We start from the raw sequence: 16,685 nt of genomic DNA, 5'->3' as shown, positions 1-16,685 counted from the left end.
AGCCACCCAGGCAACCAACACTGTAATTTTAAAAGACAAACACAAACAGCATATTAAGTCATTTTTTTCAAGTAGGTCCATATTCTCTGTTTGAAGTACTGAAACTGCATAGTGATCCATTTTGTATAAAATATAATAGCTTTTTCTACTGACAAACTTTAAATACGGTAAAGGGGAAGGACTTGCTATATCCTAGAGCCAGGAATAAAAATCTCCATTGTTACCCTTCTAGCTGAGTAGATTGCTGTTTTTGTATAACCCTAATTTGTAAAGCCTTTAGGGTTAATGGTGCAGTTCTGTAATGAGGCAGGAATTTGAATTTAATCTTCCTTATTTAGATAATAAGTTTTACAGTTTAAAAATGAAAGCTTACATTTGAGAGGTATTATTTACATAACTGCTGTAACTGAATGTCAGAACTTCTTACCTTTGTTGTATTTGTGCTGGGCCACCAGTTTTATTCTGACTAGTTCTAAGAATTTGGAACACTTAAAATCAGCCATTGGTATTTTTGAATTTAAGCGATGTGAATAATTTCAAAAAAGTGTTAAACCCTTTCAGCATACAGAGGAAGCTTATACAAATAAGTAGAATACATAATAATTAAGGTGTGTGGTTACAGACTGTTGAACTTAAATTCCTCACACTCTCTGCTTCTATAACTTCATTAGGAGGTGTTTCTCTGATCTCTTAGATCTTTGGAAGTTTAAACTTAACCATCTTCGGTGGGGGTGGGGAAGACCAGTTTATTGGTTTAAATGATTGGACCCTGATATGGTAGCACGTACTTTTTCCAAAGTTTTGAAATATTAACGTCTTGGGACACAGATACACATCACCTTGCATTGACTGAAGGGTATTATGGCCACTTTTGGGGAAACATATCAAGGGGATGTCTCATCCCCTCCTTCTTTGAAAAGTAGGAGGAAAAAAACCCCAATATTCTTTACTGTGAGGTGTTGATACGGCATCACTTTCTGGTGTCTTCCTCTAACCAGTTGCTTCTAATGTAATAAGCGAATATGTTAGTTAAATTTGATTTGTGTTGACTGCATGCTGGACATTGTTTTGGAAGCTAAGATTTTTCTTGTCACTCTTCAAGATAACCTCTGACCTATGGAACATTAATATAAAAATTAGTTTATTCTATCTCTGTCTCCGTGAAATAAGTTGAATTACAGAATCCCACACATAATTTTATTTACCTTGGATTTGGAAAGACCACAGTGAAATAAGATCGGTTGCTTTTACTTGGCATGTATTTTCTTCATTTCTTCTGAATAATTTTACTTAAAATTTTAAATTATGTATTAGAATTCTAAGTTATTCTCTGTAACTGGAAAGATTTCTTTTAATATATACCTTCCTCTCAAGTAGCCAAAGGCACCTAATTTATGTTAAGATGATTGTGTTTTGCCTCTAACTTTAAATCCAATAGAGTATTTAAAAGATACTTCCAAAGGAAGTTTTCTTTTAGGTATTGTTATTAATAAATACAGTTCTTTGGAAAAACAAATCCGTCTCACATCTTTAAAAAAAAAAAAAAAAGTTGACATTGTTAGGAGTATAGCCTTTTCTCCCGACCAGTTTCTGTTCATTTTAGATAAGATTCACTGAAAATTTTAAATTTCAGTGCATGGACTGTTAGTTTCATTGTAGAACTATACAGATATTTTATTATTTCAGTAACCACTATTGGGAAGATCTTAATAATCTGAGATGTCTTACATTCACATTCAGCCTCCTCATGTCTAGTGCAAATGTGAAACAGAAGGAAAAAATTGGTTGTAAGGATTGTATCAGTGGTCATAATTTTGCCATTATTTCCTTTGAACTAAAAAGAATTCTTCAGGGCAGTGGAGGATCTCTTAAAATTTTATATTGCTTACATATTTATATCAAAACGTCTTAACCATTTTAATTCTGATTGGCTGGATTTCCCAGTGCTTATTACTAATGCATCAAGAAGTCTTAACAGTTGGCATCAACAGAATTATTTATAATGGTTGAATTCTCATCATAGTTTGATTTTTGTTTGTGTTTTGTTTGTGTTCTTTTTTTGTTTGTTTTTAAATACTTTTAGCCCTGACTTGAAAAACAGTCCAGTTGATGAAAGTGAGGTCCAAACAGCAGCTGATAGTCTCTCTGTTAAACCTAGTGAGGTTGAAGAAGAAACTGTTCCCAACGTTGAAACAGAAACATCCGTACAGCAGGAAGAAACTTGTGAGGAAGAACCTGAAAAGGCACTGTGTGACTCTGACTTTGCAATTCAAACTTTGGAAGTTGAAACTCAAGAAGAAGAGATCAAAGTGGAAATTCCTCTTGTAGCATCCACTCCAATAAGTATTGAATTATTCACTGAAAATGTAGAGGAATGTGTTTTAAATCAGCAGGTGTATACCAGTGACTTTGAGAAGGAAGAGGCAGAAATTATTAACCCTACAACAGAATTATCAACATCTGACACTGCATTTATAGAAGAAAGGAACATCAAAGGAATTCTAGAAGAATCTCCATCTGAAGCAGAAGATTTCTTTTCTGGGATTACACAGTCTATGATAGAGGCTGTAGCTGAAGTGGACAAACATGAAACTGTTTCAGAAATAGTACCATCTACTTGTGTTTTGGCCTTGGTACCAGGAATTTCCACTGGGGATGAGAAGGCAGTGAGCACAAAGGTAATTTCTGAGAAAAGTAACATGGATGAAAAGGAAGAAAATGATTTTAATAGTAAGGAAACCAGAATGGATCTGCAAATAGGAACAGAGAAGGCTGAAAAGAATGATGCTAGGATGGTTACAGAGAAGTTGGAAAAGATCGTGGCAGCAGTGAAAGAAAAGCCTGCAGAAAATGCTGTGACCAAGGGATACCCGAATAAAGGAATGGGTCAGGCTAATAAGCCTGATGAAACTAGTAAAACTAGTATGTTGGCTGTATCAAATGCATCTAGCACTAAATCAAGCATCAAAGCCGGTATGATCTCTTCTCTAAAGGCAAAAGCTACTTCAAAATCCGAGAACCAGAAAAGTTTTCTGAAATCTGTACTCAGAGATCAAATTAATGCTGAAAAGAAGCTTTCAGCCAAGGAGTTGGGTCTCCTTAAACCTACAAGTGCCAGGTCAGGCTTGGCTGAAAGCAGCAATAAATTCAAACCCAGTCAGAGCGGTGTTACCAGAGGAGGCAGTGGAAGGATCTCAGCCCTGCAAGGCAAGGATTCTGAACTGGATTACAGGGATATTACAAAACAATCTCAGGAAACAGAGGCTAGACCCTCCGTCATGAAACGGCATGACAGCAACAATAAGGTGAGGAGGGTAGGAAGAATGGCTCAGTGTATCTTTGAAATGAGTAGCTCTGCTGTTGTAGCTTTGGAGTAGGAGATGTAATCTTGTTTTGTACTTTCATCTCCTCACTCCACTCCCAAGTTCCCATTTCTCTTAATGATTCTACTGATGGAAGCCAGTAGACATTTAGAATAGTAAGCTCAAGTTTGTAATTTATTAACAGGTTTGAAAAGCACTGTTTGGATAAAATGTGGTCAGAAATACAGGTGTGCTTTAAAAACAAAAAAAGGAAAAGTCTGCAGTGACTCTCCTGAGGTGATTTACTACTCTGCATCTGAATGGGAAACCGTTTTCTCTTTTAATTGAAACTCCTTTATCAGCTTACTGATTGCCTAACTTAGACATTGTGGGTATTGGGAAGAGAAGATGAGTGAAACTGAGTTTACCTACAACTTACACAGAGGATGCCTATGTTGTTAAAATGATTGTTGACTTAGTGTGGTATACCTGTTAACTATTTGCATAATTGAATGTTTGGATATTTTTTGGTGTTTGGATTTAAAAAAAAAAAAGAACATTAATAACATGGTTGTAAATTCTATTTTTCTGTATTTTTTACTTAATATTTCAGACCTTGGCTGGGCAAAACACTAAGAATCCTAAAAGCACCACTGGTAGAAGTTCCAAATCTAAAGAGGTGAGAAAAAATTCACTAACACTAATAAGCCTTTTATTCTGTCTTTCCATAGTAGAGTTCATCTATCTTACCACTAGTGTCTCTCCTATAATAATCAATTTGATAACAGAGCAAGAGACAGGAATGAGGTATTTTATTTTTGACCCTACCACCAATTTGTTTTTTGACCTTGAGCTAGGCTAAGTTATTGGTGTTCATGGTGAAGGGCAAAAAGTTACGCAGGGACGGGAAGGGAATTAGAGTAGAAAAACCCCTCCAATCTCCTTTGACAGCAGTAAGTTATAAACATAATAGAATCATGTGTGTTAAAGAAGGGTGGTGTTTGACTAGAATCCTTGCCATTTTGTGGAACTTCCGAACAGGTGGTCCTTTCGAGATGGCTCAGTTTAACCTAACTGGATAGGATCTAAGATTTGCTTTCCTGGTACTAAGCTCTCCTGCCAAATAAATGTGTTATTTTTTTGTTGTAGTTTGATATTTTAGGTTTTTCCATTCATAGAATATTTTTTTGGTCATTTTATCAGGGCACAAAGGAGAAATGTTAGTTTAAGAAGCATAATAAGTATTTTAAAAACATAATAAGGATGATGTTTCTGTTGGCTTATTAATAAATTTATACTATCAGTTAATAAATTGATGATATGAATGCTTAAATGTTTCTTTCCCCCCCAAATTACTGGGTATATGTTCTTTTTTTTTTTTTTAAAGATTTTATTTATTTATTTGACAGTAGGCAGAGAGGCAGGCAGAGAGAGAGAGGAGGAAGCAGGCTCCCTGCTGAGCAGAGAGCCCGATGCAGGACTCAATCCCAGGACCCTGAGATCATGACCTGAGCCGAAGGCAGCGGCTTAACCCACTGAGCCACCTAGGCGCCCCTGGGTATATGTTCTTATGTCATTATATATGCTAGTAATTAGTCATTGATAGCATACTAAATTTGTAGGAGGGAATTTATTTTCTTTAGTAGTGTTACCATTTTTCAAATTAGAGATACTATTTTTTTTTCAAGTGAATTTGGCATTAAGTCTTATTTAGTAAGAATTTTTTCATATAACTTTCTCTAAATGTAAACTTAATGTTTAACATTAACATATGAATATATTATGTTAATGTTGTATAATGTTTTATATTAATGTTGTTGTAGCTAACTAGATTATACCTAGTTAGCTATTTACTTTATAGCTACATTCGAGGTCCTTCTAATAGCCGGCTAAGTCTCCTAGAACACTTGTTAGGTATCATTTAATAGGGAAAAATGAATTTTTCACATTGTGCTTTGATAAATGCTCTACACTGTTTGATAAATACTTTAAATGTAGTATTTTTTTGTGTTTCATATTTTAAAAACCTGGACATCATTTAGGAAATGCAGTCTTAACTGAATTTAAGTAAAGGTGGAATTGGGTTGATATTTTTAGGATTTTACCTTTGGTATTGTTTGCTCTGTGGATTAGAGCTAATTCATTTGTGTGGCCTTAAAAAATAGTTTATTTCAGCCTATAGGAAACTTCTTTGTACTGAAATTCTCACAGATGATATTTCATGTACATTTGCTGGGACTATTTGGAACCTAACCAGTTATGAGTAATTGCTTCTATTTACAGGTCTGTGTTTTTGTTTTTTTCTTTTTAGTCTCTTCAACAGGAACCATTATTTCCATTTAATTTGGATGAATTTGTCACTGTGGATGAGGTTATAGAAGAAGTAAATACTTTTCAAGCCAAGCAAAACCCACTAAAAGGAAAAAGAAAAGACAGTCTCAAAAATACCCCTTCCTCTGAACTTAACATAAAGAAGAAGAAAGGGAAAACTCCTGCCCCTCGTGTTGTTGAGGGAGAATTATCTTTTGTAACATTGGATGAGATTGGGGAAGAGGAGGATGGAGCTGCACACCTAGCACAAGCTCTAGTAACTGTGGATGAAGTAATTGATGAAGAAGAAATAAATATGGAAGAAATGGTAAAAAATTCAAATTCACTCCTAACATTAGATGAGTTAATTGATCAAGATGATTGCATTTCCCACAGTGAACCTAAAGATGTTACTGTACTGTCAGTGGCTGAAGAGCAAGATCTTCTCAAACAGGAACGTTTGGTAACTGTGGATGAAATTGGAGAAGTTGAGGAGCTACCTTTAAATGAGTCAGCCGACTTAACTTTTGCCACTTTAAATGTTAAAGGAGATGAGGGAAGTACTGGAAGGGATCCTATTGAGTTCATTTCTTCCCAGATGCCTGAAGACCCTTCTACTTTAGTTACTGTAGATGAAATACAGGATGACAGCAGTGATCTGCATTTAGTCACTTTGGATGAAGTAACTGAAGAGGATGAGGACTCTCTGGCAGATTTTAACAACCTTAAAGAAGAGCTTAATTTTGTTACTGTTGATGAAGTTGGAGAAGAGGAAGATGGAGACAATGATTTAAAAGCAGAGTTAGCACAAAGCAGAAATGACCGTCCCATAGATAAAAGAGGGGATAGGAAAAAGAGAGCTACGGACTCAAGGAAGGTGAAGCTTGAAGCCTTTTCCCAAGCTGGTTCAATAAGTGAGAATGTTATGGAAGAGGATCTGAAAACCATGATTCAAAGACACTTAGCAGGTAGATACTTAGAAGTAGTAATTTTTCTACTTTATGAGGGGATTACATTTAAAATTTTAAAACTTGATGTTGTAGCCTTACTCATAATTGTCCCTATATTGGTATAAGAAGTTAATGAAGAGTGAGGGCCTGTGATATTTTCCAAAGGAATGTGTACAAGTTTACAGATTGCTTTTAGTTACAGAGCAGACTGTCCTCAGTTATCATACTTCCAAAAAAAGATGACAAAGCTGGAAAGTAAACTACAGTGCCCAAGTTAGAATGGAAATGGTATATTTGTGTTACTGGAAAAGACAGCTTTTCATTAGTAGAAGGATATTACACCAGGCTGCCTCCCAGTTTTTCTCAGATTTAGGATTTAGAAGAAATTGTAAAGGTGTCATTTCACTTTTAAGTAATATTTTGATGGTATAGAATAAGGTTTAGCTCACTTTAGGGAGATCGAAATAACTTCTGAACTAAGAATGGCATGCTATTACTATAGCAGTAAATCAGACTTTCTCTTTAAAGCTAAAACGCCAACCAAGAGAGTTAGAATTGGGAAAACACCAGCATCGGGAAAAGCTGTTGCGACAGACCCAAGGAAAGGTGAAGAGGCCTTCCAAATTTGTGAAGGTAAAGCAGGATTGATGGAAATGGGGAGGAGAGTAGAGAGTAACACAAACTAGTGGCTGAAGTTCTTAAAGGTCTACCATCTAAGAAGAGAAGTAGAAAAACAGTGAAATTGAGTGGGGGTGGGGGTGGGCAAAGCAGCCTTATCTGGATAAAGATTTTAGTCTTTGTAATTTGGAGATAATGGAACATAATGGAATGGATAACAGAATAATAGGCAATCCCTTTTGTGATAGAAGGTGACAGTAGAATATGACAAATTTATGGAGATGATATACGTAAGAGATTATTCTGACCATGTTGCCTCATCAAGTAGAAATCACTGCTTATCCACCTCTTACTTGTGGACCCAGATGCCTTGCTTTGTGGAGGCTGCCATGCAGACAGCCAAAGATGTCGTAACATTGAGAAAATTTATGTTGAAACAAATATGGACCGGTATCTAGTAAGAGAGGTACTCTAGTCCCTCAGATATTTGTCATTTTGTCCATTATATTCATAGCAAAAAAATAATAGAAGGATAGGAAGAGAAGCACACAGTTCGAGATCTCAAGTTAACAGAATCAGAGTTAGAGCGAAAAATCAGTTACTAGGGTGACTCAGCACTACAGGGGATCCTTTATATGTTCTCTTTGATGCACCCTCCTTTCCTTTTGCTTTTCTATTCTGTCTTCTCTAAGGAAAAACTGCCAACTGTCATTGAGTCTCAGTTCATTGAACCTGATCTCAGCTGGGCTGTTGGTTATAGGCCTCCTTTCTTCCCCATTTCCCGACCGGGTGTAATATAAGTCTTTTCCTGCTTTGCATCATGTACTGCTTTAATCAGCTCATTCCTCCCTGGATATCCTTGCTTTTATTTCCATTTACCAGAGCCAGTATGGGAGGTCCAGCTCTGCCAGCTTCTGTTTTATATTCCTTGACAAGTCACCTACAAAATACGGTCAAGTCTTTCCCATTTAAAAAACCATGCCCTTAACCTTTGAATCCTCTGGCTCCCACCTTGTCTCTTTTTCCTTTCAGGGGAAAGTATCTGGAAGTAATCACCTATTTTTACTTCTTCCTCCCAATTAACTGAATGTATTTTGGCTTCTTTGTAAACTACCATTCTGAAGTTTATATTGATAAACCCCCATTGGATTGTTGTCCAACTTGATTTATTAAGTTTTTTTTCTTCCTTATTTAGTCTTACTTGACTTCTCTGCATTATGCGTTACTTGATCATGTGTTCTTTCTTGAAGCTATCTTCCATGGCCAAGTGGGTACACCTTTGTTCTTCTCCATAACCTCTCCTTGATACCAAGCCCATAGGTAGTGGTTTAGTAATCTGACAGATAGCTCCTAGCATGATTTCATGAGGGTATTTTCACCCCAGGATTTCTGTTTGTAGCTACCAGCTTTCTTAGAACTGCCTTGTTTCAACTGAAGAATAGAGAAAAGTGACTCATTTACTGCTTATATAACTATTTATTTCTGTTAATGGACAATATGTTTGATAGAAGAACCTAGCTGAAGAAAAAGTAAATTTCTAAACAGTTTTAAACCTGAAGTATTTGTCCTAATCTATTTAATTATTTATATGATTATATATAACATACATTTATTATTACAACATAAACATCCCTTTGGAATGGCAGGAGCAGATATGTTTGAGAAAGTTTATTAGTTATTCTGATGAGTAATAAACTGTTGTAGGAAGAGACTAGAGGCTATTTTAATCAAGTCAAGAAAAGGGAGATGACCTTTTTTTTAATCAACTCTTTAAGACTTGATGACCAGTAAAAAAATAAAACACAAGGAGTAAGAGAGGAGTAAATAATGATTTCATGGGGTGCCTGGGTGGCTCAGTTGTTAAGCATCTACCTTCAGCTCAGGTCATGATCCTAGGGTCCTGGGATTGAGCCCTTCATTGGGCTCCCTGCTCCATGGAAAGCCTGCTTCTCCCTCTCCCACTTGCCCTGCTTGTGTTCCCTCTCTCACTGTGTCCTTCTCTGTCAGATGAATAAAGTCTTATTTAAAAAAAATGATTTCATGGCTCCTGTCCATCTCCTCAGATTTGCTGAAGAGTAGCCCAGGTGCATGAAGAGAACACTGAACTTGAAGTCACAAACTTTGCTTCTAACCTGTCACTTAAAAGCCTTGTAGCCTTGGCCGTACCAGTTTCTTATGTCTTGGTTTTGCGTTCTCTATCTGTGAAGAAATAAAGATAGGGGCACCTGGGTGGCTCAGTGGGTTAAGCCTCTGCCTTTGGCTCAGGTCATGATCTCAGGATCCTGGGATTGAGCCCCCGCATCAGGCTCTCTGCTCAGCAGGGAGCCTGCTTCCCCCTCTCTCTCTACCTGCCTCTCTGCCTACTTGTGCTCTCTCTCTGTCAAATACATAAATAAATCTTTAAAAAAAAAAAAAAAAGAAAGAAAGAAAGAAAAAGAAAAGGATAATGGTGATTTGACCTGCCTATCTCACAGGAGATAAAAGCTAAATGAAGGGTATATATGTGAAAAGGACTTGTCAGCTACCATGTAACAAAAAGATATTAATAGCTACTGAAGGTGAGCAGGATTGCTTGGAACTAGTTCCTTTCTTCTCTTCCCCAAGATCATATTATGCAGAGTCTGCCAAAACTGCATGTTTCTTACATGTTATTTACTTTGGTGGACTTGAACATTTGTGATGTCACTTGTGATCCTGTTGGACAGGGGTCTTTATCAGTGTAGGCTCAGTATTTTTTGACTGGGAGGGCCTCAGTAGAGGACACGAGAATATTTTCTGCCCACATCCTTTCCTCCTCAATCCACACTCCCCTACCCCAGCCCTTTCCATACACTAGTTAACTCTTTACAGTAACTACAGAGCTTGAAAATCTTCCAATTACCCTTTAAATTCTTTTGAGAACAATATATAAATAAAATATGCTATTACCTTTAGTCTGTTTTTTTCCTAACATCGAAGAATCTTGGAAGAGTGGTCCAGTGGGATCAGCCAAGGAAGGTTTACTTAGAGAGAAGAGCCATAAATTAATTTTGAAGGCAGGGATTATCTGGTATTAGCTTTATATACTGTACATGTATTTTGAATGACTTCTTTTCCTTGAAAAATTTTAATGATTTTAGTTGATGAGGAATCTGGATTAAAGGACTCAGAACCAGAACGAAAACGTAAGAAGATTGAGGACTCTTCTTTAGGGAAATCAGTGGTACCGGATGTCCCTGAAGGTAAAGTAAACATAACATTTTTCCTTATCTATATGAAATAAAAATTCAGTGCCAGAGTAAGTGTTCTGTTGTTTAGATGACTATTGACATTTCTGAAAACAGAAATACGGTTTTTTTTTACCTAGCAAGGATTTTTTTTTCCATCCTTAAAAGTTTGGGATAAGCCTTTTTTTTTTTTTTTTTTTTTAAATTCCTGGTACTTTCTTTGCTGCTGTGGTAAGAGCTAAGTTACATTGCCCAGGCAGAAATTTTAGTAAACATGCTGAAAAGCTAGCAGACTGTGACCAGCTAAAACGGGCTAAAGGAGCACCAAATCCATTTACTCAGAATATTCCTCAGGCAAATAGTTGTCCATCATTCTGCCTCTATTTTTCTGCTTTTATTATATGGGATTCCAAAGATGTTCATTTCAAAAACACCATTAGAGTCTTTCTTCAACAAATTGCTATTCTGAAGAAATTTCATGATATCCTGGAGGCTCTAGAGTATTACAGAATATGTTAAAAAATAAATAAATAAATAAAGCCCCTGGGGGGTGCCTGGGTGGCTCAGTCGTTAAGCATCTGCTTTCGGTTCAAGTCATGGTCTGGAGCCATACATCAGGCTCCTTGCTCAGCCTGCTTCTCCCTCCCCCTTTGCTTATGTTCCCTCTCTTGCTGTCTCCCTCTCTGTCAAATATATAAATAAAATCTTTAAAATAAATAAGTGAAGCCCTTAGTTTTGTGATTAAAGGCTAAATTGCTCTTAATCCCTAGATACTTAGCCATAAATATTATGTTTATAAAAGTATATACTATGATAAGCATGTTTGTCATGTTTAGAGAACTTGATTAACACAGCTGTAGATATTAATTTCCCTCCATTCTCTTTCCCCTCTTTCTTCCTGTCCTCTAGATTTAGACTTCCTTGTACCGAAGGCTGGATTCTTCTGTCCAATTTGTTCCCTCTTCTACTCAGGTGAAAAAGCAATGACAAATCACTGCAAGAGTACACGTCATAAGCAAAATACAGAGGTAAATTTTTTTCTTAACACCTCATAAAATACTCCAGGTGGTATTGTAATAAGACTACTTAAGTGTTCACCCAGAACATATATTCTTTTCCTTTGGGAGAACTTTTGAAGATTTATGCCAGTTTATTCCTCTGTAGTTCAAAAGTACAGTCTTCACTGTATGCTGCAAGGAATGTCTAGTCTTTATTCCTTTTCCTCTGGCAGCATTCCCCAGGGTAGATTCTACAGATCACTAGTCCTGTATAACTCTCCATTAAAGTGTGGGGAACCATATATTCTGATGGCCCCTTGAAGAGTCAACAGACGAATAACATACTAAAATTTGTGAATTGTCTAGTCAGAGAGAATCTGTTTAACTTTATTTAACCCATTTCCTAAACTGATTTAATGACACCCCTCACCCGCCTTTTAAGTTGTACTCATCTTTAGGAAGTGCTCCTTTAGAGAATCATTATTAACCATAGTCGAAGCAGTGGTTCTGATTCCTCCTGAATGTTTGTGGTTATTTTATATAGCCTCTAAATTGAATTTGTGGTACCGACACTCAGCTAATATTGAGTTGTTATTTGCTGGAAGCTTATTTAATACCTTCCCCATCAGCATTATGAGGTAGATGGTATCATTCCAAACTTCTTTATTACTTTTTTTTAATCATTCCAATTCTAAAGGTAGGAAAAAAGGCTTAAAGAGTATCTAATCCCAAGATCACATAGCAGGTTAGTGGCAGACTTGGGATTTTAACCTAGCTCTGTTTTATTCTAGCCTCAAACCCTTAACCATTATGCTACACTGTCTGTGCTCTTAACTTGTTGTGTCATTTTTCCATTTAAAATTTCCACTGGCTTTAGGTCTGTAAAGCCCTACATGATCTGATTCCTTTCTGTTTCTCTGGCCTTACTCTCTGTTATTACTCACTATGTTGCAGTTTTTCTGGTACTCTCATTTTTTTTGGTTTCCTATATATAAAAGGCCCCTTTGCTACTTTTGCACCTTTATATCCCTGTTCCTTTTGCCCTCTCCCAGTCCCACTTCTTTTCCTTGAAAAATTTAATGATAGCTGCCTCTTCCCCCACTTTTAGCTAAGTCTAGACTCAAATGTCATCTTCCAGAAAGACTTTTGCTTAAGACAGACCTAGCTAGAAGTACAAAACTCCCTCCTACCGCCGAGAAGGGTTTACCTCAGTCACTTCCCTTATTGTATTTCTTTCCTTTATAGTGCTTACCAGCATGAAAATTTGTCTTATTTATTCTTTTATTATTTCTCTTCCCCCACTAGAATGTAAGCTCCATGAGGTAAAGGGCCTTACCTATCTTGTTGACCACTGAATCCCAAGCACCAAGCGTAATGCCTGGTATGTCATAAATATCAGATGACTGGTGAATGGAAGGAAAGAATGTTAATGTAAGGCACTGTGTTTCTAATCTCTGTAGGATCAGGCTCTTACAAATTATAAATTCAGTGAAATATATTAGATATGTTTTCACACACAGCAGAGCAACACCTAATAGATATTTTATATTGCAAATTGTTTTTAACAGAAGTTCATGGCCAAGCAAAGAAAGGAAAAGGAGCAGAATGAGGCTGAAGAAAGAAGTTCTAGGTGATTGGGGGAAAGGGGAAAGACTGCATTAGAAATTTGTTTAGGGTCCAGTTGATTTGTGTATTTTTGTTATCACTTAATTTTGTGTATTTTGTGTATTTTTGTTATCACTTAATTTGTAATTTTTGTTTCAGAAGCAAATATTCATGTTGTACAAATTTCTGATTGCCCTTGATGTGGAAAGACTGATGGGGAAAGTATGATGTGTTTGATTTTTATATCAAATCATCAGGCATGGAGGAAGTATCTTTTAGAAGTGTTAAAATAAATGTTCCTACTGTATATTTAAAATACCATCTTGTGTTTGTGACTGATTTATTAAAGACTTGTGTGCTTCTGATTTCAGACAAGAGACCCTTGTGACTTGTTTAGGGATTCTTCATATATACTGGAAGTCATAGCAGAGCATGGTTTCACTCGGTTTCAACCATTCATGTATAGGTCAAAGATTTCTTAAAACTCCTAATTTTTTTGGATGAAATTAGATTACATATAATTGACCCCAGATAGGTTTGAGTAAAACTGCTTGTTGTTTTCAGTGTATTAAGAGTATCTTTTTTTCTGTTTGTGGTAACATCTAGTTTCTGCCAGGACCCATTTGAGTTAGCTTCTCGCAAGTCATTTAGTATTACCTTGAAAAACTACAAAGACAGAGCAGCCTTTACTTCCCGTGAGCTGCTACAGTTGCTTTTAAACCGTTTAAATTACTATTTAATATGTTTGTTAAAAGTTGTAAAGGTGCAAAAAAATAATTCAGTGCTTGTTGGGTGCAGGACACAGTCCTGTGCTGTGAATTTTTAGATTAGGCATGCTTCAGACATAGGCCTGCTGACTTTGAGTTGCTTTAATATCAGATTTGTCAGCTTTTCCAAGATAAGAGTATACCAGTTAATAACAGAGAGTGAATGGAAGGAAATGAAAAACTACTACTCTTTGAGATCTCTTACTCCTGTCACATGTAGCACATTACCTCACAATGAGCAAAGAGTGGAGTGAAGAACAAAAAGCAGCAACTTCTTGTTGTTGCCCACCAAACTCATTCATTGCACACTAGGTTCAGGCTTAGCTACAGCCTGAGTAAAACAACAGACTGCGACATGCCATAGACTAAGGAGTGGGGTGGGTGGGGAGAGTGTTACTTATGAATGTCAGGAGTCTGCTATAATTAAACCCTTATAGGTGAGGGGCGCCTTGATGGCACAGCTGATTATGCATCTGACTCTTGGTTTTGGCTCAGGTCACACCCTTAAGACTCCCTCCCTCTCTCTCTGCCCCCACCCCCCTCCACCCCCGCTCTCTTTGTGCGTGCTCTCTCAAATATATAAATCTTTAAAAAAAAAAAAATCCCTTATAGGTGAGTGAAGTAGTAAGAGAGAGAAGAACTGTTAAAAATTTGGAGAGTAAGGGGCGCTTGGGTGGCTCAGTGGGTTGAGTCTCCGCCTTCGGCTCAGGTCAAGATCTCTGGGTCGTGGGATGAAGCCCCACATTGGGCTCTGCTCAGCCGGGACCCTGCTTCCCCCTCTCTCTTTGCCTTCCTCTCTGCCTACTTGTAATCTCTCTCTCTCTGTCAAATAAATAAGTAGAATTAAAAAAAAAAAAAGTTTAGAGAGTAAGTTGCTGAAAGCAAGCTAAAGCAGCATAGTCAGATTAAGTAAGAATCTTAAATTTTGGAATCTTTTCCTTACGGGAAAGCTTTTAAAATCAGATAACATATGAGCTTTAATCTTGTCTGACCCAGCCTCGGAATTTAATTTTAAAAAATGAAGTGTGAGGGGTGCCTGGGTGACTCAGTTGGTTAATAAGCATCTACCTTCGGCTCAGGTCATGATCTCGGGGCTGGGGATTGAGCCCTGCATGGGCTCCCTACTCAGTGGGGAGTCTGCTTCTCTCTCCCTCTTAGGCCCTCCCCCCAGCTCATGCTCTCGTAAAAAATCTTTAAAAAAATGTGTGAAACTCTTTATTTCTTTCAAATTAGTTATGTGGAAATTGGGATTTTGTATTGGAATAAAAGGAATTGCTAAAGCATAAAAGTGGTAGGAGTGATTTTTGTTTTAGTGACATATTGATGGTTAGCTATACATAGTAAATAAATAATGTTCCTGTATGGAGGAGTGGGAATTTTTATCCTAGGTCTCCAAATTCAGAAGATTTTTGAGTTTTGCTAAAAATAAACATAGACTCTTCACATATAATTTTAGAATTGTTCTGCACTCTTTCCAGGAAACCTTGAAATACCTCTCTCCTTTATTCACACTACACATACGGAATATGATATACATAGCAGTTTGCTTACTGGTTGGTTAAGGGAGTAATAGTTTTTAAAGCTTCTATCATTTCATCATCTAGACACCAAAGCAATAAAAGATTGCATTCAGCACCGTCTCTAATAAAAGTTTTTAGTTTTACCGTTTCTGGCACAGAATGCTATGAGAATTGGCTGCCTCTCCAAAACTCTTCTGAATTCTTAAAAAAAAGAAAGCCAGATTTTAAAACTTTAAATTTTTATTTTAATATTCAGGTGTGAAAAAAAAGCATATTGAAGAGAATAGTATAATCTACCCATATATACTAATTATGTAGTTTCAACAGTTATCAACTCAAAACCAAATACATATATGTCCACTCTTAACTTCTCTTATATTTTAAAGGAAATCTCAGCATGTCATTTTACCCATACACATTTCATTATGTTTCTATAAGATAAGGATTCTTTTTAAGTAATAATATCATTAAAAATACTCCTTATTTAAATCCAGTTCAAATTTTCTAATATTTCATGAGTGATTTTTTGTTTTACTGAAGAGATCTGAATAAAGTCATACCCTGTGATAGCTGGATAAGTCCTTTTAATTATTTTTAACGTAGGAATGTTCTTCTCAGTGTGCCTGGGGAGCTCAGTAAAGTGTCTGCCTTCAGCTCCCTGCATCATGCTCCCTGCTCAGTAGGGATTCTGCTGCTCACTCTCCCTCTGCCCTGCGCTCGCTCACTGTCTCTCAAATAAACAAAATCTTAAAAAAAAAAAAAAAAAAAAAAGGATGTTCTTCTCTTCTTGGAATTAATATAAATGAGATACTTGGTTCTACAAATCTGTTCTGCTCAAAATGTCTTGGAATCTAATGCTGGTCCACGAAGTATGCGACTTCATGTTGACTTACGTACAGAAATTGAGTGTCTAGAAACCTTGATGCAGTTTGACGGTGACTTTATATCTATTTGTTGGATATGCTAATTTAAAAATAGGGTTTTAGGCTTCTGTGCTTATTTATTTGTATTTTACAAATGATCTCTGATGGATTGGAAATAGGGGAAAAAGGGAAAAGAAAAATAAGCTGATTGATAACATAATTTGAGAAACACTACTGAAAGCATTCCTCACAGTTTGGATTTTGCTGATCGCAACCCCATAGTATAGTTTCAGTATATTTCCTCTGTTGTCTGATATCTTTTGAATTTGTAGTTGAATATGGAAATGTGATTGGAATTTGGTTTCTTTTTCTTTTTGTCAAGACTGCTTCAGACAGTGACGTGGTCTTCCTGATGAACAGGCACAAAGTATCTGTTTTCTTTGGGATTTTCATAAAAGTTGATGCTTAAAGCCTAGATGTATATTTATTCACTGGGGATTACAAAATGGTGATATTTTAATTTGTATATTTCTCCTTGTGTAAGCT

At 36.6% G+C, this 16,685-nt stretch overlaps 1 protein-coding gene across 5 annotated transcripts in view; it reads left to right on the top strand.

Annotated features, from left to right (window-relative positions):
* The window catches only part of ZNF638 (zinc finger protein 638), a 133,435-nt gene extending 120,125 nt beyond the window's left edge, over nucleotides 1–13,310 (top strand). For 3 of the 5 annotated variants that reach the window (XM_059405884.1, XM_059405882.1, XM_059405887.1), the window contains 7 exons: nucleotides 2,084–3,305; nucleotides 3,916–3,981; nucleotides 5,614–6,580; nucleotides 7,076–7,195; nucleotides 10,300–10,401; nucleotides 11,296–11,414; nucleotides 12,953–13,310. In XM_059405884.1, coding sequence (XP_059261867.1) covers nucleotides 2,084–3,305; nucleotides 3,916–3,981; nucleotides 5,614–6,580; nucleotides 7,076–7,195; nucleotides 10,300–10,401; nucleotides 11,296–11,414; nucleotides 12,953–13,018 — 2,662 coding nt within the window. In that variant the 3' untranslated portion in view covers nucleotides 13,019–13,310. The remainder of the gene's footprint in view (nucleotides 1–2,083; nucleotides 3,306–3,915; nucleotides 3,982–5,613; nucleotides 6,581–7,075; nucleotides 7,196–10,299; nucleotides 10,402–11,295; nucleotides 11,415–12,952) is intronic. The other 2 variants (XM_059405883.1, XM_059405885.1) reach the window with 2 other exon arrangements.
* Nucleotides 13,311–16,685: the final 3,375 nt, after the last annotated feature.

Source organism: Mustela nigripes, chromosome 7, assembly GCF_022355385.1.
Source record: "Mustela nigripes isolate SB6536 chromosome 7, MUSNIG.SB6536, whole genome shotgun sequence".
Lineage (NCBI taxonomy): Eukaryota > Metazoa > Chordata > Mammalia > Carnivora > Mustelidae > Mustela > Mustela nigripes.
This window is presented reverse-complemented; position numbering and strand designations above follow the sequence as displayed.